The sequence below is a fragment of the Pteropus alecto genome, unplaced genomic scaffold, assembly GCF_000325575.1.
Source record: "Pteropus alecto unplaced genomic scaffold, ASM32557v1 scaffold21, whole genome shotgun sequence".
In the NCBI taxonomy this organism is placed as follows: domain Eukaryota; kingdom Metazoa; phylum Chordata; class Mammalia; order Chiroptera; family Pteropodidae; genus Pteropus; species Pteropus alecto.
In genome coordinates, this window is record NW_006436282.1 from 24,179,267 (window position 1) to 24,205,643 (window position 26,377).

The 26,377-nt window shown below is 43.0% G+C and overlaps 1 protein-coding gene across 6 annotated transcripts in view; it reads left to right on the plus strand.

The window, feature by feature from the left end:
- The window catches only part of BMPER (BMP binding endothelial regulator), a 219,466-nt gene that overhangs the window by 52,002 nt on the left and 141,087 nt on the right, over window positions 1-26,377 (plus strand). For 5 of the 6 annotated variants that reach the window (XM_006912119.3, XM_015589542.2, XM_015589541.2 and 2 more), the window contains exons 4-6: window positions 479-561; window positions 3,996-4,086; window positions 7,825-7,907. In XM_006912119.3, the coding sequence (XP_006912181.2) occupies window positions 479-561; window positions 3,996-4,086; window positions 7,825-7,907 (257 nt within the window). Of the gene's footprint in view, window positions 1-478; window positions 562-3,445; window positions 3,517-3,995; window positions 4,087-7,824; window positions 7,908-26,377 lie in introns of those variants that run through there. The other variant, XM_015589543.2, reaches the window with a different exon arrangement.

Sequence of the window (26,377 nt, forward strand, 5' to 3'; positions counted from 1 at the left end):
CGTAGTCTTAGATGGGCATAAGATTTTGCAATTATTTCCGATATTTGAATTTTCTGCTTTTATTTCCTACCATGTTTTAAACTTCCTTCTTGACCTGCAGCATTTGAGTTCATTTAGTCTTATGTAAAATCCCCTTTCGCCACAGTGTTTTTAGCCCTGGTCCGCCTTATACTTCACTCGGCATAAATAAAGTCACGAGATTATGCATTTGGGCCAAGATAGCTCATCAATCCATGGCTTTTCATTTGAAAATATAGTCTGCGAGGTTAATCTTCTCAGTAGACAAAGAATTAAAATAAGCGAAAGCCGAGTGGATATTTAAAAAGCTGAGTTGTGTTTTGGGGAAGATAGCCAAGGAGTGTGATGCTTCCTGTGATCCCTAGTCCTGGCTTAGAAGATATGACTCCTTCGCTCCAAAGATAAAGGAAACCCACATTCATTCCTGGCCTGTCTTCCTGCTTCTGTGTTTCCTGTCTAGGTTGCTCCTACGAAGGAAATACCTATAACAGCTCCTTCAAATGGCAGAGTGCTGCAGAACCCTGTGTCCTACGCCAGTGCCAGGTAAAGTCCAACTGTTTCACTCTCCAGCGAAAAGGAATCTGTGAGGTCTTCCTTAGAAGTTCCTTTCGGACAACACAGAACAAAACAAAACGCAAAAAAGAAAATAAATGCAAAACCACTGTAACCTCGTATGTATTTATCGTGATGTTCACCATAATGAGGTAGGCACGGAGCAGATATTGTATAGGACTTGCTTCCAAACGCACAGTGGAAACGTTCATCCTTGTTAAATTGTGCCTGGAAAAACTCTGTGAAGATGCATATGTCCTTGGGGAGAATTCATGTCTTCCTATGAGTCAACTTTCGGCAAAGCACAAATTCCTGTTAGCAGAAAGAGGTATTGTTAGAGGATATATGTTTTCCTTCTTTGGTTTGGAAACATTTTGAACTGGAGCCAATCTGTACACTATCCTCAATCAAAGCAATTAGTACACTTTAACCTCAATGATTTCAACCTGACAAATTTAAAAACTACCAGTTCAGCTCCCATGGAGCCCACAGTGGTTGGTGCCGGGCTCTGAAAGGTCATCGCTTCCACGTGGCACGAATTCTTTAAGCCTTAAACACCCGAGCTGAACTAAATGAAAAATGAAGAATCTAAAATTTCAAACTCCTATTTTTATTTCTGGAAAAATGCTCTTAAAATGCTTATCTAATTTTGAAATCACTTAAAAATTCTTCTCTGTACAGAAGATGCTGTTAAATCATTTTACCCTTAGCCCCGTTTCACTGTCCAAGGATATGCTTTTGCGCTTAAAGAAGAAAGGAAATTTAGTATAATAATGTATATTTCTCTCTGATCTTATCTCAAGTATATTGACATTTAGTTTATTGAATCTGAATTTCACGTTTTCGTGTTTATTATATGCCCGCGGTGGGTGTGTTCACTCATAAGATCTTCAGTTATTTGTTCAGTTAAGTGTTCAGCTTATTTATGTAGTAAATCTAAATTATTCGTGAAAATAAGTAGTAGATAGAACAGATGTAAATAATAGAGTAATTGAATCGATAAATATTTGTTGAATTTTCACTCCAGGTTATAAAGTCAGTCAGCTTCATGGAACAAAGAGACCAGAACAGTGAGTTTTAATAACATCGAAAGCCCACATTCATTCTAAAATTTGCACCACCCCACCTCTGCCCTGCTTCTTGATCAATGAAATTTCCACTCTTTGATAGGGGTGCTCTGAAAGCCATAGTTACACGGTCTTGATTGATCGATTGTTTCAACTTGTTAAAAAATTTCCTTATTTTCAGTTACAGTTGACCTTCAATATTATTTTATATGAATTTCATGGAAACAGCATGGTAGTCAGACATTTATATAATTTACAAAGCGATCCCCCCAATTCGTCTAATACCCACCTGGCACTATGCATAGTAATTACAATACTCTAGACTATGTTCCCTATGCTGTACTTTACATCCCCTTTTTTTCTAACTACCAATTTGTACTTCCTAATCCCTTTGCTTTTCCATCCACCTCCTCAACCTCCTCCCATCCAGCAACCATCAGTTTGTTCCCCTACACTTTTTTCTCAATGAGACAACTGTGTGCCTTTCGGAGTGTAGCATAACATGTTTCTGCAACAGACAGAGGACTTGAAGATCCTCAAGTTGTCTGGACCAGTGGGGAATTTTCCTGCCTCTGGATGAAGACTTTGCTTAAATTAAATGAAAATGATTACCTGGGAGGGAATGTTTTGTTGACTGAATAATACATTAAGGCATCGCCAATTGTCGACACAGAAATTCCTGCCACCTATCATCCGAGTCACTAGCCACTTGGCATGGCTCAGAGAGCATGATGAAGGAATACCAAATTATCATTGGAAGAGGTCTTAAAGACCAACAGCCCTGGGCATCAGGAAGTGCTGAACTGCAGAACAGAGCACAGAAAGGAAATCTTACCCTCCTAAGATGAACTTTGCTTTTAATTTTCCTCTTTTTCAAAAACTCTTCCTAGGTCCCTCTAGCTAATTTAAAAATATCATTTCATTCAGTAACCATAAGGGCAAACCTCTGTTAAGTTTGTTAGAAAGATCTTCTCCTTGGCTCAGCCGGCACCTTCCCACTCCTGCTAACTTTCTTCCTTCTTTGGGGAAGGAGACCTCATCTATGAATGCAGGAAATGGCTGTTTATTGATGCCCCCCATCAAGAAAGTCTTCATTCGAGATGCTTCTCTGCAGAATGACACAGTTACAACCCCTCTCTCCAAACTCTCATCTTCATAAGACCTAGATTCAGTAACAGGGGAAAGAGCGCAGTGTAGTAAGTAAAATACGGATTCTGTCACTCATAAAATGTTACTTAGCCTCCCTGGACCTCATTTACATCCCCCATGAAATGAGGATAGTGCTACCTCATAGGGTGGTTGCAAGAAATAAGGAGGCTGTCATTCAAAACACTTTTTGGTAGAGCCTGCATGTACTGGTTTCAACTAGGTACCAGCCAGGTAGCAGCTAGTCTAATGATCTGGTTTATTTCCAATTGAGTTGAATTCTAACTTCTTTCTTATATCCTCCTATGAAAAGTTTTCCGATGGTGAAAATGTACCTTTATTTTCCGCCGTTAGTTTTTTACTGGAAAAGGACAATCTGAAGATAATGGACAGGAAATTCATGCTGGGAACTAACTCGAATCCTCCATCTGGGTTGCAGATACAAAAGGGAAATTGATCCTGGGCCATAGCTTTTTGCAATTCTTCAGTTATAGAACTAAGGCACAGATCCTTTTTTGATCTTGTGTTTATGGTATTTTGCCAGTTGTTTTTTTCTTTCTCAATGCAACATAGATCACCGAGTGTGAAGAAGATAAAATGGCTTAGGAAAAGCAGTAAAATCAGTACAACCACTCACTTTTCTACGGATGTTATCTTGCAGTAGAGATGAACATTACTAATTGATTTGATTCTTCTCAGTGGATGCTGCTCTTTGAAAATGAAAATGAAAATGGTAACTAATGGTTTCTCCTTCTACTCTGCTTTCTATAACCAATCAGTGTTTTGGTGTTCGTGTGTTCTTTATAAAATTTGGGTGTGATTCATTATCAAACTCCGTTTTCAATATTGATATGTATGTAAACACGATAGTACAGCCACTTTTTTCATACGTGAGTATAAATAAAATAGTATTGTTAAAAGTTAAGTAAATAAGTAAGTAAGTAAGTAAATAAGGGCCAAAGAGAAAGACTAAATAAAAGCAGAGTAAAGAATAGATAACAAGATTTGCATTCTGTATTCAAAAGTGTCGAGGGGGTGAGCTGGGGAGATCTGAACTCATTTGTGCCACGTACCTCTGGACCTGACACTGACCCTTGCTTTGCGCATTTTGTGTTCAGACTTTTCTCCTGTTACCTTGGTTACTTTCCAAAAGTGAATAACTCCTCAGTGGGAATTTGAGGCTGACTTTGCTTGTGGTGTTTTGTTTTTCAGGAAGGCGTTGTCACAGAGTCTGAAGTGCGATGTGTTGTTCATTGTAAAAACCCTTCCAGGCACCTGGGAACGTGCTGCCCCACCTGTCCAGGTAAAGTTTTCAGGAAGGGGAGCAGCACAGTACTGTTGAAACCTCTGAGATCTCTCAAGACTGCATGATTTCCCCCTTTCTTGACTAGAATTTTTCTCACTTTACATCTGTGTACCTAATGGGTTTAGAGAACAAACCTCTTTGCATAGAAATATCCGGTGGGACTCTGGTGAGCCCAGGATGAATGCACCGTGCTGTAGGTCTTGGCAGGAGGATGCTCCAGGCTCAGAAGGCCTGCTTTCCGCTCCACAGGGCCACAGGTAATGCTTATTTTGGAAGGGAGGACTGTGGCTTTCCTTTGCTACCAGAATCGTCTTTTTACTGCTTCACGTTGCAGTCCCCTGGCCAGAGCTTGCCTTGGTGATGAGGTGACCAGATGTTTTCTGAAAACGGAGGGCTATGTCTGTAAGTGAATTTAGCCTAGGGTTCTGCTCATCTCAATTTACAGTGTGATGGAGAAACCCACTGTCTTTTAAGAGGATGACAGCGAAGGGCCCTTCCTTCCCAGTGGCTCGAGTGTCTCCTCTTACTTTTCCAAACAGGACGTTCAGGCCTCCTGCATCTTTTCTTGCCCATTGCTAGAGCCCAAAGATTTTGAGGTGAGAGATTTTTTCTTGATCCTTTAAGCCCCTGAAAAAATCTTGGGTACATACTCTTAGACAGATGTTCTGCGCATTTTGGGTTTTTCTCTGAGTGCTTTGGAGGTGATACTCACAACTACTCTTTGCTTTTAATCTTCAAAGAGCCCTCTGTTCTGCGGACCTTCTGGCACATGGCTGAGGCAACATGGTGGAGTTCTCAAAGATGAGTCCCTCCCACCTCCGCAGGCATCTGCCACTCCCCTCCACATCCTGAAGTGTGCCTAGACCTGAGTCCCTCCTCTGGTCATGACTTTTCTCATCTTTGAATGACACTCTCCACTACTCTCGACCTCCTTGAGATCCCTGGACAGTCTTTATTGAGCCAAACTTCCTTTTTACAGTGAGCTTTCTATGAAGTATTATTACATGAGCTTATGTAAAGGCCCCAAACTGGTTGAAAGTAAAATAATTTGTCCCATAATCTATTTATTTCATATGCACCGAATAGAGTTTGCTTGGGTACTTTTTTCTTGTGAATGCATTAAATATGCTTCATATCATGTAGCCATACTCTTAAATGCCTAAAAGATCTATATGAAGTTAGATCAGTAGTCCTCTAGAGTGTACACTAAAACCACCAGGAAGCTTTAAAAAATGAATCTTGATGCCTAGGCTGCACACAGACCAGTTCCATCAGAATTTCCAAGGGTGGGACTTTGGCCTCTCAGATAATTTCTGTGCATAGCCAAGCTTGAGATTGATAACAGAGCAAAGTTTTTATAATATATAGATTTAAAAACGATCATAGCTCTTAAATATGAATTTAGTCGCGTTGAGTAGACTGTTGCTTTATTGATAGAGAATCAACTCAGTGTATATACCGTTCCTCCTCAGTCAGGACAGTCATATTTTTAGGCTGCCTTTGAAAGTGTGCGTGTACAAACAGCAGCTGAAGTTACCATATTTGAGCAACTGCGTCTTCCACTTTGCTTTCTGGTTGAGTTCCCAGGAAGGAAAGGCCAAACTCCATGATTGCACATACTGCACTGTTAAGTGCTCATGACCATCCAGTGAGGGAGGGAGTACTGTCCGCAGTTCACGAGGAAAGAATTAGGTCAGTGAGAATAAGTACCTGCCTGAGGCCTGTGAGTGAGGAAAGGCCAAAGCTGTGGTTGGGGGGTGGTTTCTTCTCTTTCTTGGCCACCATATTGTCCTACCTCCCACCACCCCATAGGCCATGAGAGCTGTTCTGCTTGGTTCCATATGCCCTGGGAGGCAAATCTTTAACAGTTAGCATGCTACACAAGGCCCCTGACACCTAGGCAGGCTCTGTGCCCTCGGTTATGGGATCAAGAATCAACTTTGCCCCCTCTTCTTAATTTCAAAGGCCAATCTTTAGGATGCAAATCAGAATGCTTTATCTTTTGTCTTAGAGGGAGGCCTCGGCTAAGGCTATATAGGGACGGTCCAGGGACGGCTTGGGGCATTCTCCTCGGTAAGTCAGAAGGACTGGCATCTGTCATTGATCATGGAATGATATTCCACATAATGACGAACAGGTACGGTCTGTGGCCAGCTTCTTCCTGAGACAGATTTCAGGCATTCTTAGTAGTCTGCTCCTTCCTTTCATTTGACTCTTGGCTCACGGATGGCGAGTCGTGATAGGAAGAGTTTGCATAGGATTTTCATTTAAAAGTCCCTGTTTAAGTCGTCAAATGTAGTTTGTTGTCTGGCAATCTGTATGACAGAACCAGTGCTGCAAGAATCGAAGACCCTTTGTTGGCAGTGTCCTTTGAAAAGAGATGACCGGGCACCTGCCCTTGTTAACAACAGTGAGATAGGACCCCTGGGAGGGACTCAAGCTTAGCAGGTCTTCCTGCATCAATGGGAAGGCGGTGGCTGATTGCACGGGTATGGGTATCAAAGGGGCTTTAAAAGCAGTTTCCCTTGGCTATTCAACTTCAGACTCGGTAGCATTCGGCTTTTCAGTTGAACAAAGGGCTCCATATATAGCTTTAAAACAAACAGGTCCAGCAGCCAGATGAGGTGGTTATGGGTAATCCTGGTTGCTCTTTGTCAGGAACCAGCTGCTTCATGAGTTTGGTGGGTTCTGTCGATGACTTCAGTTGGCAGGCCCTGAACACTTGCTCCCAGGGGCATGAGTCAGTCGTTTGCAACAGCCCCCTGTGCTGAGTTTCAGCCATTGGTAGTATTGTTTCCAGCATTGTCTACTGTGTGGAAAGTGACCTCAGCTGTTCTGGCAAAGCACTTCGTGAGGACAGGCTTGAGGAGAGAGGCTTTGCCATTAGCTGACAGTCTGTGTGACACTCGATTAGTGGTCAGACTGTGCTTCAGGTCATGCGTGAGCTCTGTTAAGAACACAACAGTGTCCTGAGCATCTTTTGGAATAGGAGATACCTCCTGGGTTTTTGGTCCTATTTTTAGCCAAATGCGGTGGAGGCCTCAGTGCCTCTAACGACACATAGGGCGGGACTTAAAACCTGCATGGCAGCCCCCGGAGTGCCTCTGCCTCTTCTTGCTTTGGGGCCTGACCCTCTGCACAGTGTGGCTGGAGGGTCAGAGCTGAGTTCGAATCCCAGCTCTGCCACCTGCCAGCTGGGTGTTCCTCATCGATGGGGACAGTGACAAGAGTCCTTACCTTGTAGGCTGACTGTGCAGATGGCGTGAGATCAGGAGTACACAGGGCCTGGTAGAGGCGGGGCAATTCCCGGGTGTTCCCCTGGTGGCAGCTTTCCATGTCGTCTGTTCATTAGCTTATCATCGACATCTGTCACTGGGCTTTCTTTGGTGGCCTCCTCGAGCTCTCTGGGGTTTGGGTCCCCCAGCCGTGGTCAAGATGGCCATGTGAGCTCCTCGGACTCTGCAGGGTTCAGCATCGTGCACTGCTGCCCCCCGAGCTGACCCGGCTTCCGACTTCTTCCATGCCTTCTAGCATCTTGGGCTTCTGGGCCCATGTCAGTCTTCTGAACTTTTTTTTTTTTTCCCCCTAACCATGGAGCAGTTTCATCCTCTGGTTAAAGAGGACACAGCGCTAGGCGGAGGTGGAGGTGGGAGATGGATGAGCAGTGGATAGATGAGTAGTGTCAAGCTGAACGGAGACCGCTGCCCTAATTCTCAACTCCGCTTTGCCTTCCAGGCTGTGTGTTCGAGGGCGTGCAGTACCGAGAAGGCGAGGACTTCCGGCCGGAAGGGAACAAGTGCACCAAGTGCTCCTGCGTCGTAAGTTTACCCTGGGGTGTTCCACGGGCTTTCCTCCCGGTTCCTTGCCGCCGAGACCCATGAGAGCGGCCCTGACTCTCTTTACCATCTCCCTTCCTCTGCCTCCGGATGGGGAACCACGGGGAGAGCTCATCTCTCTACGGCAGGTTCCTCGCCCCGGGAGCTGGGGATGTTCTGGGCTGGGGCGTTCTTCGTGGCGGCGGCTGTCCCATTTAGCGGATGTTTAGTGGTGTCCCTGGCTGCCACCCATTAGATTCCAGTAGCACTCACCACCTCGGTTGTGACGACCAAAAATGTCTGCAGGCAATGTCACATGTCCTCTCGACAACAAGTTGACTCCTGATCGAGAACCACTGCTCTAAAGAGAGAAAGAGGGCTGTTTTTCTCCGCTTGCCTTCTTCTTTAGGAAGACAGGGATTGTCTGCTCTTCCGGGCAGAGAAGCTTCTCGCTAAAGCAGCTGCTGAGCTCCTCAGTGCCGTGAAATGGGAAGCAGAGGGGGACACGTGCAGCTGGCCTTGGTGTGTTCTGCAGGGCGGGAGAGCCTGATTGGAGGGTAACTCCGTTACACTGAGGGGAATGGGCAGTGGGAAGTGGCCCCCAAACTGTGGATTCAGGACAGAGTAGAGATTAGTGAGACAAAGCCCCAGACTTGCTATTCCAAGCACTGTTGACTTGTAATTTATATACTGAGGAGATCTTCAAAGTGTTTAAGCACGAAAAAAGAAACTTGGCTCAGGTTACAATTTTAAGGGGGTCTTTTTTATTTACGTGTTTTAACTTTGGAGTAAGATCATTGGTGGCAATGGTGGTGACGGTGATGATGGTGAATCTAGTCTGAACGACCACTCCAGGAAGTTAGCACAACCGTGTATTTGTAAAGTTTTTAATCTTTTGTAATAAAGACATACGGTATGCATCTCAGAATACTAAACAATGGGGAACTCTAGCATCCCAATTTTACAAAAGTAAAATCATATGTGGACCATCATAAATCATAGCATTTGTCATTTCTCTACATGTTGTTTCTAAAATCTTTCCCCTTCCTACACACATGTACATACAACCTGGAGAGTCCAGATTAAAGTAAACATGATATATTGACATATATATAGATATAAAATACATAATATGAGGTACATAATATGTATTATATTATAATATATAAAAACACAAAAGTAATTTACTAATGGAGATGAAGTGATTTACTAATGGAGATATAAGTTTGCATATTCAGATTCAATTTCCATGTTTTTCCTCTTTTGCAGATTTTGGCTAAAGAGCTTGATGTTATTTTCTTATGTACATAATTTCTATTTGTCATTCAGTACTGCCCATTTCTCAATTTTATTTCTTTTGTATTGGTAGCTATAAAATTTCCTGATATATATATATATAATTTTTATGAATCTCCTTCTTTTGAGAGGATCGAGGAAAAACAAGGCATATCTGAGTAGGAAATTTAAAATCTGCACCTGAGCCAGTCGCCTTTCCCTGCAGGTGTGCCAAGGCTGGGCCTGGAGCCTCCTGGGGAGGGGATTTGGAAGGTGGCACAGAGGATGGAAGGGCGTACAGCTGACCGATGGCAAGTCATGCCAAGTTTTCCAATGTCCTGATATTGAGTTTAGAGATTGGGAATGACAGATGCCAGTCCTTCTGAATTACCTAGGTGTGAGTTTGGAGATTGCGTGTGCAGGGGTCACACACTCAAAGGCACTCAAGGTGCTCAGATTTCCTGCATTTCTGGACACAATGCGTGGGAGTTCTGCTTTCATCTGTGCTCGAAGACACAAAACTCCAAAGATGTTTTCACTTGCCCAAGCTTTTCTGCTTGGCGAGCTCTCTCCAGGCCTATATTCTGTATCAGTTTCTAGCTCCCTTTATAGACTTTTTTACATTCTTATATCCCTAATCCTATATCCTTCCTAGTCCTCCATGTTGCCACCCTCTGCAAGGGGCAGCTAATGGCTTCTGTTATGTTCCAGATGTCAGTATTGGCACTGACAGGATAAGCAGAAACGAGGATGGAGCCCATGCTTGGGGCAGGACAGTAGTCAGCAGGCTTGGGGATGGGGAGGGCCACAGAGCAGTTTTGCCTTTCGTGAAAAATCTGAGGTATAGAGCTTGCTTTTTTGCAGCTTGCTATTAAAATAACCTCATTTTTAATACATATATATGTATTATATATAAATATGTATTATATATATATATATATATTCATTTTGCTATCTGTTAATGTAGCACACTAAAAAAAAGAAAAAATATCTTGGCAGCAAATGGCCTTGTCTCGAGAGTGGTGGCCGTGCAAATGTCTGTTTTAGGAGGGGACATTCCAAACGTACAGCCTGGCCCTGGCACTGCGAAGTGCAGAATCGACGGGCCTGGAAGGAGCCAGGTGCTGATTCGCCGGGTGAGAGGGCAAAGCTGGACTAGGGCTTCGGACAGGACCGGTGTGAGACTGAATGCCCCCGCGGAGGCTGCAGGGAGGGGCCTTGGCTGCAGGTTCCTCTGTTAAAAAGGAAGCCTGCGTGTAGCGATTCACTGTGCTTTGGTGGAAAGGAAAACGACCGTGCTGTATATAGAGCGATGCAAACACATTTACGCCTTTCAGCGCGGACATGGTGTGTGTGCGCGTATGTATTTGTGTGCGTATGTATTTGTGTGCATGCATCTCTATAGCTGTGAGCGACTATATCCACACACATTGATACGGACCCATATAGACATGCCTATAAATATAAATACAAACACATACATTTATGCATCTAAATTCGGATTCCCCCAGAAACAGACCCTGAGACAAGTATTTGCATATATGTAGCTTATGTGGGGTGGAGGAGACTCTGGCAGAAAATGTGCAGATGAAGCGAGGCAGGGAGGCAGCCAGTCAAATGTCACCAGGCCAGTATCACTGTGTGTGACCAGAGCTCACTCCTGCTGGGTAAAGTCTGGAAGCCAGTGTTTGATTCTTGCCTCAGAATTTCCCGCCTGAGGGGAAAGAGAGCTGGGATATATTTCCACCAACTCCTCTCTGCTCTGGGAGCTGTCGATCGGGTACCATCTCAAGCCTGCCACTTGAGTGGCAAAGTGGCCTCTAGCAGCACGAGGAAGAAACACGGGCTCTGGCAGTTGGAAGTCTGGCGTGTGCACTCAGCGGTAAGGGCGAGAAGGTGGGGTGGACAGCAACAGAGTCGACTACAGCAGGTAAGTGTATGTATGTGCACGTGCGTGTGCACGCAAACGCAGGTACGCTCGTATTTATATATCTCTGAATTCGTACGCATATGTGTACACACACGCACACGTACACATTCACACACACGCCTGTGGCACACCGACCACCTGCTCTTTCCCAGCCCATTACTCTTTCTCACACCTCCAGTCCCTGGCCCGTGCCGCCTCCCAGTCTGGAATGCCTTTCTCTCCTTCCCTCCTAGTGCCGTCTTGTGATATAATGCACCAAAAGCCAGTCGTGTCTTCTCTTCCAGCTGTGACAATTCTCCCCTGTAAAGCCGGCCGGCCCCTTCTTGCCAGAGAGAATCGCTGTTGTTAGATACTCCGTGTCATCGGGTTGCTCTCGGCCCTGGAGCACTCCCTGCAGAGTGGAGCACGTGCTCAGCACCCCTAGCAACACCACTGGCTCTGGCGGATGACTCGGCAACATGCTGAGGTGTCTCCCGCTCTCAAGTCCATATCGTGTGTGCCAGGTGGCTTGTATTTCGTGTCCAACCCCCTCAGTTACACTCTCCAAATTTGCTCCTACCCGCGTTTTTGTGATGTGGCGACAGAGGCAGACGACCAGAAAGATTCTTTATCTCATTGAGATGGATTCCTTAGATAATGAAACAAATGCCTTACGCATGATTTTGCATCCTTGATTTAGGTCGGGACAGTATATATAGCATTCCAGACAGCTGAGAACATGCTAATGTTTGAAGCTATCTGGAGAGGGTTTCACAATTTCGCCCTGACCCATTCCAGAAGCAGAGCGTCTAACATTTTTAGGTGCGAATATCATCATGACTCATGTACAGAAATGCTCTACTATTACTAGTTAAACTGCATCATCCCCATTTACTCCTTAGGCGGATGAGAGAGCCCAGAGAATTACTTCTCTAGGGTCCCGATGTTAATAGGTGGGACAGAAACTTGAATTATTTCAGCTGTTCCATAGAGTGGTCTAGTCATGTTAGCGTGTGTTCAGTGTGACTACGTCCTATATTCCTTCTAAAACGGAAAGAAGGCGACTCTTTCCTAAGGCAGAAGGAAAGAATGGCTTATGAAGTACACTGAGCCATGGTTAAAGCACACATCTGCTTCTCTTTTGTTTAAGCTTGAGTTTTTATTACCTGCCTAACTGAGCAGTGAACAGTTCTGTGTGCCTCTGTTCAGTCGAATTTTCAGAGACTAGGACGGTGGCGGCTGGCACAGGCATTTCTGTAAAACTCGTCGTCTTCAGCCGTGTGAGACTAAAGACCAAGGTGCCAGTGAGAGGTGTCTGCGTTCTCTTCTACCAAACTATTTTAAGAAGCCTATGGGCTCGGTGTTCTTGGAAATTGCTTATGGAAGGGAGGAAGCCCCACAGCGCTGTCAGACACTCTTAAAAGAGTGGCAAGTCCTCAGCCTGTAAAAGCAGCCAAATTAACCGGCCAAGATCAATTACTTTTGCTGACAAAGGCGTATTAAGTTCAGAGGATTTTTGCTAATAAACATGGGTTGTTAACGGATGAAGGAGCTCTACTTTATTGGCTCTTAGAAGCCCTGAAGTCCATAAACACCTTTGCTCTCACTTATGCTTTAGATATTGCAAAGTGCTGTCTCCCAGGGAAAATGAACTCCTAAGAAGGTTATTTTGAGAGAACAAAGAAGATGGAGATCTTCATGGCTTCCAGTCCCCTTAGCCCCGTGTTCAGCATAGCCCAGTGTGGTCTGACCGCCCCCTGCCCCAAACCCCCACCGAGATCCTTGGCCTCGTCGTCAGCCCTCCCTCGTTCTCTCTGCTCTGGCCTCTGGGCTCAGATCCTCGCTACACAAAGTGTGGACCAGACCAGCGGCATTGGCCTCACCAGAGAACTTGCTAGAAATGCAGAAGCCTGAGCCCTACCTCAGACCTACTGAATTGAAATTTGTAGTTTAACAAGATCTTCAGAGGATTCGTTTGCCAAGTCAACTTTGGGGGGCCCTGGTCTAGGGGGGCCATGGCTTTGCCAGGCTGCTCCTTTTCTTCTCTCCTTTCTTCCTCTGTTGCCCCCCATATCTTGTTAACACCCACTCATCCCGCCCCTGGAAGCCCAAACCTTCCTCCTTCGGGGAGGCTTGTTCTGACTCCCAGACCAGATCAGGTCCTGTTGCTAAGTAAACCCTTTAGAGCAACCCATCCTTGACTTCCCAGATATTTGAAATGATTCGTAATATTTTTGTTCATGATAATTTTATTTGACTTCATCTGGGTAGAATGGTGACTTTGTAACTTCAGTGCTGGGTATGTGATGGGCATTCAAAATAACTGCTAAATTTATGAACAAATGGATGCTGACTTTGATTTTCCTTTCTTTCCCCACGGCTGCTCTCTCCCCTTTGCAACTTAATCTCCCCCTGCACATTTAGTGTTTAAATTCAGCGGGGAATAGAGAGATGCACACCACAGCCGATGAGCTCAGAGAAGAAGAAGGATTTATGATCAGCTGCTATAGCACTTGTTATGAATTGCTTTGTATGGAATGTGGATGACTTCCCTGGGGAGGTCTTGTTCGAAAAGTGTTCTCTGAGCCTCAAAGATTGCCACTACTCATGGCAGCAGGAAGTAGCAGTGGCAGGAAGCTCTTACCAGTGATGAGGGCCACTCGCTGTGCCAGATCTTAGAAGAGAGAGAGAGCATCATTCTCCACCCTTGGAATTGACCTTGCCCTAAAGTAAGGGGAGACATGCCCGACCTCTCCCTGTTTCGGTGTGCCTGGCTTCAGACTACTTCTCTATAAGAGGAAGCAGTGGGACATCTTGTTTCTGTGGTCACATGACGCCACGGCGATCCAAGTTACATATCCCCAGCCACACCACTGCTCCTCTGACAAGACGACTCGGGACTTCTATGCCTGAACCTTCTCACATGGCCTCTGCCTTACTTGTAATCTGTGCAATTTGGCGCCTTTTTGTTTTAGGCTGTCACTATCTCTTCCCTGTCCACAGGGAGAAATTTGGCTACTTCTAGGCAATAAATTGGAGAATTGAGCAATTATTAAGTGGATTAGATCAATGTGGGCAGTTTATCTAAGCAGTGTGGGCCAAAAACCCTCAGAGTAGTTTTCAAAACTAGTCTGAAATATTGGTATTATTGCTGCAGTGTTCCATGTTGCATTGTGGATGTACCGTCACCCTGAGGACAAAAAGATCTCAGTTTGGAACAGTCGAATGAATGAATAAATAAATAGATAGATAGATAGATAGATAGATAGATAGATAGATAGATAGATAGATAGATGATAGATAGATAAATAGATAGATAGCTTTTCCTTAAGGGCCAGATAGCATTTGGCCACTAAGAGGGACCTCCAACTTGCTTCGGAAAGTGGCTGTGCTCTGGGTGTTTTCTGTTAGATGAATCTGCGCCATTGTGATCTGTCAGCCAAGGCTTCTGCTGGAAGGTCCATTGCAATGCCGTCTTCTTTAGTCCGAGTCCGTAAATGGGCAGCTGTTGTTATGGTGGTGTTGGATTCTCGCTTCTTGAAAATACCACCCCAATGACCTGTTGGTGAGGCAAAGCTGAGTTTATTGTTTACCGTGGTCATAGATCGTTACCTTGACAGAGACTTAAAATAGTGTTTCAGAAGGAAAAGGCCAGAGGTGGGATATGAATGAGGTTAGAGGGTGGAGCCTGGTGTAAGGTGGGTTTTTCAAGGTAAGGACTTGATTTGAATTGGGCGAGTGTCACGATACACTGTTGGTGGAAACACCGAGGTGAGGGCTTCGAAGCATATTTTAAAGATGACATGAGCCTTGTCGTCTGTGTTACTAGTTGAGTTCTATCAGCAAGTTCCTGAAATCAACAGGGGACATATTTTTTGTTGTTGTTGTTAAATAGACTGGAAATAACTTGTATATTTAAATTCTCTTTCATTCCTGCCTCATGTGTTTTCAGGGAAAATCCAGAATTTTAATGCCCATATATGTCTTTATTTTTGTGGTTTCTAAGATTCATTATGCTTATTTCTTTATATAATTTATAGCTGAAGCATCCCATAGAGTTATTTTTCTACACAAGGAATCACCCATCTTAAAAATAAGCCCAATAAAGGAAAACAGTTGGAAAGGAAACTTCTTGTATGGCATGATCATTTATAGAAAAACACACAGTTTGAAAATAAATCAGCAAATGATTTATTAAGAGGCATTATTAACAATAATAGCTACTTTTACTGAGTATATACTCTGTGCCAGATACATATAGGGCTTAAACATTAATTTTCAAAATTATCTTGCATCCTAGAAGCCATTAGCCCCATTTTTTTGATGAAGAAGCTTAATAGCTTGCCTCAGATCAAAGAACTCATAGTAGTTGAGATCCTGAACTGCCTTCTTAAAAAGCCACTTGTCATTTTTTTCCATCCTCCCTCCCTCCAGCCACCAACTAGTGTAATTTTGGGATATTATGTGTGATTGTTTATAGACTTTTGAAAGTGAGAAATGCCCTTTGAATCTATGGAGCGAAGAGCAATCGGACATTTTGAGGGAGCTATAATGGTGATGTGAGCATCCACAAAGAACCCTAATTTTGGTGCAAGAAATATTAACACAATAAAAATGTGAATTACATTTCCTCTTCGTGAAGTTCACAAGTCTAAGCAAGTTTAAACTCATACCAGATTTCAGCCTTGGGCGTTCAGCCTAAGTATCTGTCACCGTGATGCAGAGTGTGGATGAAGAACACGAATCTGTTACCCTCACATCGGCTGTGTTTTATAGTGCATCTCCTCGCCAAGAAATTATGAATACACAAAGAAAATGTGATGGTTGCTGGGACAGAGCCATTCTCACTGCCTCTGCTTCCAAAGATGGATAGAAATGCACGTTTATCTGATGGGGCCCATCTATTCCTTGTAAAAGTCACTGGTGAGGTTGAAACACCAGTTTTGGATAACTCTCCTCGGAGGTCATATGCAGGAGTTGGGTCACCCAAACGTGAGTTTTTTTAGTGGTTCTGTGAATGTAAATTTATCCTCCAAAGAATGAAGGGGGCAATTGTGTAGCTGCTTTTGGGCAGTTGCTTTCTCCTATTTGTCTAATACGCAGATACATTTACAAATTTGAGTCGTTTGGAATAGATCATGACAATTGGTAGAAAAATGAGCTCAACTGATTAAATCCCATCCCATTGTATCCTTGCAAAGATCATTCCTTGTATTTTTTTTCTTCTTCCTTTATTCTCTTTAAGGTCTGTCACATGATGAGCCTCTTTTGTCTCCTAAAAATCCCAAGAAAGATGCCGATTTTACTAAATGCTGAAGGATTTCCAACTATTTGTTCATTCCTCCTTCCATCTTTCCATCCATGACTTCTCTCTACAAACAGCCAGTCATTTCTGAGTTTAACAAGGATCGAATGTCTTCTGAGTGTTAGGTACTGTATTAGGCACTGAGCTCTCAACGATGAAGGGCTTTACACTTTTTCTCTCTGGACAAATCAAACCATCCTGCAACATTTTTTTGCGTGCCAAGTTTAAGATGTTATGTGATGATATGTGCCAATGATAAGATATATGATAATTATAAAAAGTCTACATAGATTGAAAAATAGAAATAATCATAAAACTCAAAAGTTAACCACCGTTAATATGATTTGATATATTTCTTTCCAACCATTTTTCTTTATATTTATTTATAGTTTTATGACTAGACAGGATCACATTCTATAAGTAGTTTTGCATCCCAGTTATTTTCATTTATTATTATATTGTGAATGTAACTCCACTTCATTAAAAGGTCATTGAAAAATAATTTTTGATAGCTATATAATATCCCATCGGTATACTATCATTTACTGAATCATTTTGCTGATACTAAAAATTCATAGTTTTCAGTTTTCACTATTACGAATGATACAACAAACATCTTTGAAAATTAATCTTTCCTTATTTCTCTAATTATTTACTCATGTTAAACTCACAGAAGTATCATTAGTGAGTCAAGGATACAAACTTTTTTAAGGGAGGCGTGTCTGCGTGTGTGTGTGTATGTGTCTGTGTTGCTAAAACAGGACATCTTCATATCGGAGAAGTCCTAATTTCCACTTTAATCAGCAATACGTATGTGTACATCTTCCTCCACCAAAACTGTTTTTCCATTCGAGAACCTTGTTTTCACTGGCCTTTGGCTTCTGAAACGATCATTTTTCATACGTTTTATCAGTCCATTGTGTTTCTTCTGTAAATTGTGTCTTTATTTCTCATTTTTCTATTGAGTGGTTAAAGTTCCGTCGACGTTCACGTATGCACGAAGAATATTAATCTTCTGCTAGTGATGTTAAGGTGTGTTGTTAAAATCTCTGAAGAAAGTGCTGTGTGTGCTCTTTAACCTCAGCGCATATATTGCATGTTGGATGATGGCAGAGTTTGCTGAAATCCCGTCTCTTCTTCCAAACTTTTCTTCTCAAATCTTGCTCCAAATACATTAACAAAGAGAAAAGTGAGTCAACGTTGTCAGCTCCCAAGTTTAATTAGTCCAAGGCTTTTCTTTATTTACGCTCCTCTCTTTCCATCCCTGACTCCTTCGTTTTGAGAGAGTGACCTCTGTACCTGCTCCCCTACTAAAATGACGTCTTTCTTTGAGTTTCTGCAGTGCCTCTTCCCTTACCCGAGCAGCCTCCCACATCCCTCTGTCTCCCCAGCCTTTTCCCTCTCCCTTGGCTCAGAGTGAGGGGTGTCTGTGCTGCTTTCCAGGCCTGATGCTCCACTGGGACTCTCGTTCCCATCCCTTCTGCGTTTTAGAGTTTGCATTTCTTGTGGACAGGCATCACGTACCTCACAGCTCTGTGTAGAGTGTCTGCACATAGAAAACAAACAAACGAAAATTGATGAAATGTCTGGTCTTTCACTTTCGAAGTCTTTATGGTCTTGAAAATAAGCCATATACATCTAGGACTTTCTATCTTCCTACTTGGGGCTTTGTTTCGATCTGAAAGGCAATCAGCTAAATATTCAGTTTTTTCTTTCAGTGAGCATGGTGACATGAAGGGTATATGACAAATCTGTAGAGGAAGAGAATCCAATACAAAGGATTTTAAAAAAACCCAAACAAACTATTGAAGGGACTTCAGAGTATGTGTGAAGAGGATAGGGCAGGGGGTTGGGGTGAGCTCAGCCCCCTACCAGCCTCATGAGACGACAAATGTAAGAAAGTATCTTCCTGTAATGTGGGAGGAAGAGAAAGCAAACAGGCATTAATAAAAGTGAAAAGCAATATCCCATTTTGTCAGCAAAATAGAATGACATATTAGTGTTATGGCACTTTAGAATATTCCCAGAATTTTTGGTCTTTTTCTCCGTTTTTATCTTGGGAGTTTCATGGTGCTGCCCCTCGCCCCTTCTCCTGTCTCTCCTGCCTGTTTTAGTAAAGCATCATAATTCTTTTTCATTGCTATCTTGGTTTTTCCTCGAATAACCATCCCAGAGTTCCGTACACAGTAAATATTCAGGAAATATCTTTTGAATGAATTGATTACAAATTTTGGCACCTTTTAAATGTCATTCAAATGTTCAATGTGCAGGGTGGCAGTGCTTTTGTGCTTCCTTGAATGGCTTCAATTACCACCATTTCCTTCAAGTGGAATTTTAAATGGTACCACTTGTTTGGGGTAAGCAGCAGTGTGTTTGGATCCCAGCTGCCCAAAGATCTGGGGGGTGGGGGCAGGAACCGCAAACACAGGAGATGATTCTCCCTGTCCACATCCATCGTCTTCTAAAGCCCATCTCTGAGCCTACACTGTCATCACAGTGAATCATCCCCTCTGAACCCACCCAAGTCCTTTAGCTGTGGGTTAGAAGAGCAAGCTTGAAATATCGAGTGGGCTTTGCTGTTCAGAATGGGGGCAGGCTTCCAGGATCTGGGTGACCTTCTGTGTAAGGAGTACCATGCAAGGTATAAACAACCTGGAGTTACAGCCGGTGTCACACGTGTCTATCATGTAATTCTACACACTGCTTTTGGGCTCTAGTATCTCCCTTCTGTCCTGTATGGTGCATGTAACAACTCAGACAATGTGATCACGACGGACAATATTATGTTCCAAACGTCCTATGCAAGGACTTTTTAAACCTCTGAATATTGCTGGAGTTAAGTAAAAGAAAAAAAAAACTGTTATATTCATAATGAATAAAAAGACATTCTTGTTAGGGGAAACGGCACCTGTTTCATTTTTGGTCTTATAAATTTGTAGTCAAACATCAATAAAGCAGTGACTCATTACAAAGGAGTATCTTTTGGTCATATTTTAAGAACTAAAATTCAATAGTGGGAAAGTTCTTTTTAATTTCAAAATGAGTATGGAAAATTACTCTCACCACTTCATTAACACTGATACATATCTGGAATTTTTTCGTCCTTTTATTTAACAAAACAGGCTTTTAACATACTTTCACGTTGTGGTTATAGGGCGATGTCGACTCCAGGCTTCTCTTCCCTGGCCAGTCCGAGTTTATGAATGTGACTGGTAGATGACAGGAGTGATTCTTCCTGACATTGGTGGGAAACGTGTTTCTTTAGGTTCAAGCAAAGGAGAAGGAGGGGACTCTTGAGAATTTTTGGTTTTGTTATTAGGTTTTCAGCATCCATAATATTCGTAAACAATGGACACAGCTGTCTTTAATAACTAAGCCATAACTGAAGGAACGGAACGCATGCCAGGAGAGTATCGGGCTGTAAGAAGAGCTTTTGCAATGCAAAAATTTTCATATTTTGAAGCAAGATTTCATTTACAACCAAACTGGATATTTACTTGAAACTTATATCATTAAGTAAAATCATTTGGCTAAGCACTAGGAAAAGAGCATTGAAGTTTTCAGTATTTTTTTTTAAAGTTTTGCTTTTGCTGCTATATTGTTCTGAATGGACTTAGGCAGGAGGATGTGTTCTGTATCTTTAGTGGGTGTCATTGTGGGCAAAAGGTCACTGGCCTGAGAGTGAAGAGACCCAGGTTCCTAGTTATAAGGCAAGTTAGGTGATCCAGAACCTTCCTGCTAACCTCTCTGAGACTCAGTTTCCTCATAAGTAAAACAAGGCCTCCTAGAGCCTTTCCAACTCCATAATTCTGTAATTCCCCAACTCTGAAAAGGCCTTTACTTTCCCAGGAAGCAGATTACTCAACAGACTCTGAATACCAGGTAATAGAAATTATTTTGCTAATCTGATAATAGATCATCACTACATTTTTAAATTTACTTTTTTTTTTAAAGTTTAATTTTTTTATTTTATGCACAGTAAAATTCACTCTTTTTGGCATACACATCTAAGAGTTTTGACAAATGCACAGTCATGTGCATTTTCAAATAACTAATACTGCTATAAATTATATTCAAAGATGCAAAAAATCTTTACCTAGTATTGTAGCTCTGCCACAACTTATCATATTAAAAAATAAAGAAGAGAAGCTATTTTTGACTCTTCAATGATAAAGCTTCTCTGAAATATTAAGATATGTCTGGTACCCCCAATATGTCTAGAATGAGGAGCAAGAGACTCTCATCCACTTCGGATTGCATGAAATTCTTCGCTCATGAAATGGATTTGTGGGTTTTGTCGGCGGAACAGTGATTAGGGGTAGAAGAAACTTCCCTATAAGTCAAGGAGCAGACGGTAAAATAGAATGGCAGTGAAAGCTGGGGGGAGGACTCCAGTGGCGAAATTCCGTCAAGGACTCAGCGGGCTGGGCTAGTGTGTCCGCACTTACTATATGATCATAGAGCCATAGCTCAGACGGGGAGGCGTTTCAGTAGCTTGACTGAAGGCATGCCTCCACCTTAGGAGAAAACCAGGCAGTGTGAGATCGGTGGTTTTCTAGAAGAGTTTCGAGGCTCTCTAAGCAGCGAGGCCCCTGGCCTCTTCTGCACCGCCTGTTCCTTGAGGTCTGTGTAGATGTTCAGGTGTTGCAACTTTCTGCGTATTAGCCCTTGTTGCTCCCCCGTTCCAGGCATTGTTTAGATGTTGGTACAGAGAGGCCTGAGTTTTCCATGGGGTGAGGTAGCCATGACCAGAGTATTAACAGAGTCAGAGGCCAACACGTGAGTCTGTATTGCACACCCAGGGTCTGGCAGGTGGGCCCTGGTGGGAGGGCCTGGTCTTTTAAGTCAGGGGGCAGGGATTTAATTTGACTCTCCTTGAGCAAATGGATATACCCCTGAGCCTCACTTTCTTCACTCATAAAATAGAGGAACTATTTCTTGGCAAAATATACCCAGGAAACTTATATTTTCTTCCTCTATCTATGATATACATAACATAGGGAATAGACCTATACGACTATTCCATGCATGAAGAGCTTTATGCAAAATGAAAAGGATAAGGATCGCTTGCTTCTTGTCGTAGATATGAAATAGAAGATTTCAGAGGAAACAGGCTTTGGAGCTAAAAACACTCCCACCCTCACTTCCCTCCCCGCCCCCCTTTTTTTTAAATAAAAGAAGTCCCAGGTGGTTATGATGATTTCATGGGATGATGTACACAGATGCCCTGCCTGGTAACCAGCACTTATGCTGAATACTTTTTAGTTACAGTCCTTTCAATGGTAGCCTGTTTGAATTTAGGGCATTTATTTTTATATCAAGCCTAAATATTTAAAACCAGAGTTTCCTGGGTTGGTTTTCCGAGGAGAAGCCTACTGCATAGCTTCTTGGTGTCTGGTTATTGCCCTTCATACAGAAGGCTGCAGGAGGGAGCTGCCTCTTCGCCTTCGAATGCCAGTGCCTTTCTTTTTGCTCATGGGAGATCGTATTTCGCAGCCCGAGTCCTCCTTTCTCTTCATTTAAGGAGCTACTGCACTTTATCTAGAGCTTCTCTGTGGTGGGAAGCTCCATTTTAGTACCATTCTACCCCTGCTCTGTCCGATGGGCCTATAATGTGAGCCACACATGCAATTTTCAATTTTCCAGTAGCCATATTAAAAGAAGTTGGAAAGAAACAGGTGAAACGAATTTTAATAATACTGTAGTTAACCCATTGTATTCAAAATACTATCATTTCAGCATAAAGCATTATAAATATATAAATATTAAACATTTTACATTCTTTTTTCTTTTTCTATGCTTGGTGTGTATTTAACTTCCGGTGTGTATGTCACATGTACAGCCCTGCTTTCGGATGAGCCACATTGTAAGTACTCAGTAGCGCAGGTGGCCAGTGAACACCACATTGGACAGCGCTGGTCTAGCCAATGCTGACATGTAAAGAAGGAGTGGATTCCACATTCACGGTCGATAGAACGTCCATCCTGCCTAGTCCCATCACGTGCCACGTTGATGTTCGACCTGTGGTCTGCCTGGCGGAAACTGTGCTGAGAAATCAGCATGGAAGCGAGTAACCAGCCTGAGTGATGCTTTCTGAGGGTTTGCCTCCCTTTTCCCTTCTTTTGCAGAGTTAAAGCCACAGCTCCACCTCCATCCCCACCCCAAGCTTATCTTCCAAGACCCGCCTCCCAAACCTTTCCAGACACCCTGGGCTTCTTGTGATTCCTCCGACATGCCAGGCACACTCTCACTTCAGGTCTTTTGTATTTATAGAACTAACACTCCACCTGGAACATTCTTCCCCAGATGCCCAGATCTGGCACCTTCATCTCCTTCAAGGCTTGGCTTGAATGTCGCCTTCTCAGTGAAGTCTTTCCTGACCAATACTATCTAAAATGGTGACTTTGCTACTTTGCTACTAATGCCCTCTGCCACCTGAAGTTCCTTATCAAATCTAACTCGTTAATTTTCCCCATAGCTTTTTATCACCATCTGATATACTTGTTTTATCCTCTATCTTTGTCCCGTACTCCCCACCCTGGTAGAATATAAGCTCCATTAGAGCAGGAACACAATTTTGTTCATTGCTGTGCTCCCACTACCTAAAATGGAGCTTTGCACATAGTAGGCACTCAAAAACATGCTGAATAGATGAATGAATGAACAACACCAAGTGTTTGATCGTTGCAAGAAAGCAGAATTCCAGTCATAGCATTTACCCACAGTTGACTAATGTTAGTGAAAGCCCCACACAGGGTAAGTGGGGTTTCTTTGCTTCATTTGGAAAACAGTCAAATCGTCTAGCATGGGCTTTGCTCTGTCCCAGAAGGCCACTGATGGACTTGGTATTTGTCCAGGTCAGCTGGACCCCAGTGGGAGTCTGGTCAGTGCCCTCAAACACAGCACTGCTCACTTTTAAACGGTGACCTGTTGGATTGTCAGAGCAGATTCAAATTCATGAGTTCTTGAATGCTTTTCCTTTTTTAGAAGTATTCTTAGAAATTCCCAAAAGGTAGAGACTCTCACCTTGAATTTTGAAGGGTAGCAGGTTGGATTACCTGCTCTGTTTTTACAAACCTACAAACCCTTCAGACAGGCCCCTCCTGTTCGGTGGTAGCACAGTCCTTGAGAACGCCGTGCACGTGTGCACAGGGTCAAGGCCGAAGGGTAAGAGGGGCTGTCGTTGTTGGCTGGATCCATGTGGGGAGCATCGCTGGCCACGGGCTCATGCAGTCGAATGGTGCAATGTGATCTTCTGGCGGCCGAGGACCTGGCAGACCACGAGTCTGGCTCAGCGGCCGCCTGGCTCTTCGGAGAAAAGGCTGGTCTAATTTAGAAGCCAAACAACTTTCCTTTGTCTTGTTTATTTCTCCAAGAAGACAAAGTTTCGAAGCCTCCACAGGAGGGAAGTCTCCTGGGTCACCGGGGCTCTTTTAGGGTTTTGTGACTTGTAGTATGAGGTCAGCAAGGAGCTCTCGCCATCTCTTTCCTCCCTCCCTGCCTGCTCAGTCCCTGAACATGAAATTGGCTATGACCGTGAGTATATTTCACACTAAGTCCTTTTTTCTAACAGTAGAGCAGCCCCCTACCATTCTCTCACACATTCCCAGAGAGGAAATCCAACCTTCATCAATGGCTTAAGAGTCAAAACTCGAAATGGAAGTTTCTAGGCGATGAGTCCCATTTCGACGTCACTTTACCTGCCTGGAACACAGCAGGTTTCACGTGCTGAGAGCATGCAATCTGGTGAGTGAGAACCTAGGATTCTAAGATGCAAAGATCTGTGGCTAAAGTTCAGTGAGATCGTTTTGGAATCAAATCACAACCCAAAATTTTAAAAAGATATGTCTTCGTCCAATAAAAAAAGAATCAAATATAGGAAGGTTTGTTCTTGAACCTCTTTTTTATTATGTGATACTTTTGATACTTTCAAATTTTAATAATGTGAAAAAGGCTTTACTGTACTTACTGGTTTATGCTCCTAGAGTGCTTACGAAAGATACAGTTTGGCAGGAACTTCTGAATTCGCTCGGAGAAAGGATGTTTTGCCTTAAATCATTTCCCCCTTTTTCTTAAAGAACCTTTCCTTCTGGGACCCTCAGTTCAGACCTTATCATCTCGATGAGAAGACACATATCCTTTCTGTTGGCTGCTCAGTTTCTGACAGTCCCATAATTCTCACCGAAAGAGGCCAAATGCTTTTCAAAGGCTGATGTTGAACTATGTATAAACCTGGGGCCTGGGGTGATGAAAAGACATGATGGAGAGACGGAACCCACTTTATTCTCCAGTCTTTCTCTCTTTTTTCCCCTCTATTTCCTTCTTCTCAATACCTCTTTGGTTTCTCCCACCTCCTCAGAACTTCAAAGATAACCATGGTTGGAAGTAAGTTGGAGGCCTTCGCAAACCCTCCAGCGAAGTGTTTTGTATCCAGAGCTTCATGGTCAAGATCTGCGAGAGTTATGTGTTTGTCTGTCACAAACTGGTCAATAACTGTTCATTTTTCTGATCTACTAAATGGCCCATCTATAATCCTTTTATGCAACAAGTACATGAATCCCATAATATTCACACGTTGAGCACCCAACCTGGAGAAGAGAAGGTAGAAAGAGGCCTAGGGACAGCTTAATCAAGTTATATCTAAAAAGCAGCTGTGTGGCTCAGATATCTTAAGTCTTAAGTACCTTTGTGGCTCTGGCACATGCTAGTGTGAAAGATGAAAGGTAGCCTTCCTTCCTTCCTTCCCTCCTTCCTTCTTCCATCCTCCCTCCCTCCTTTCCTTCCTTTTTTCCTCCCTCCTTTCCTTCCTTCCTTCCTTCCTTCCTTCCTTCCTTCCTTCCTTCCCTTTGAATTTCTTTATATTAATCTGCTCTTTTTAAAAATTCATCGTTACTTTTAACTTTATTATTTCTTCCTTCTTAGTTTCCTTATACTTGCCTTTTTTTCTAAATTCCTTCCTTCCCCTTTCCTCCTTCCTTCCTTCCTTCCTTCCTTCCTTTATGTATTAACAAATTTTTATTGAGAACCCACTAGAGTTGAGGACCTGGCTCTGTTCTAAGTGCTGGGAGTACAGTAGTAAACTAGAAAGATAAAAATGCTCACCCTCATGAGACTTACAATCTAGTGGGGGAGGTAAGAAATAACCAGGAGAAATCAGTGCAATATATGTATGTCAGAGAGTGAACGGTGCTGAGGAAAACAAGCAGAGAAGAGTATTGGAGATGAGGCAGATAGTGATCTTATATAAGGGAATCTGTTGCCTGTCTAGTGTACTTGGGAGCGCCGGATCCCAGAGTCTACTGTGTTTGCGACTAATAGACACGTGCATATCTGTTAAATAAAAGAAGAACTCGTAACTAAGAAGTCCCCAGAAATTCTTTTAGACGGAATAATGACATTTAGTGCATATAAGTATATAGATGTCACATTTCTTTTCCATTTCTGAACCGAGCGCCAACTCTTTGAATTACGGTCATTTTAGGGCCTGGTGTTCTGTGATTTTGGGGGGCAGGTATTGATGCCCTTTGTTTTACAAATGAATTTTGGGTGACTATACTTTTGGTATTTTCCCCTCCCACTGTTCCAAAAAAAAAAAAAAAAAAGAATGTTTGCACAAAGATGAAGAAATAGCGCCGCTGTTGTAAGGAAGCGAATCTGCTGTCTTAAGTAATGGTCGAAACATCGCTTAGGTGGTGCTCCAGCCCCAAATGATTAACCTGAGTCTTAACATCAGGAAATCAGACAAATCCAAATTTGGTTATGGCCCAGATTCTTAAAAATGTCAGTGTTGAGAAGAAAAGAAAAAAAATAAGTAACTGTTCTAAGTTAAAGTAGATGAAAGAGACACAACAACTAAATGCAACTCATAGTCATGGACTGGATCCATGGGTTGACCAAAAGAGGGTAACAAAAAAAAAAAAAAAAAAAAAAAAAATCACCTCGTAGGAGACATTATTAGGAAAATTGAGGAGATCCGAAGATCGA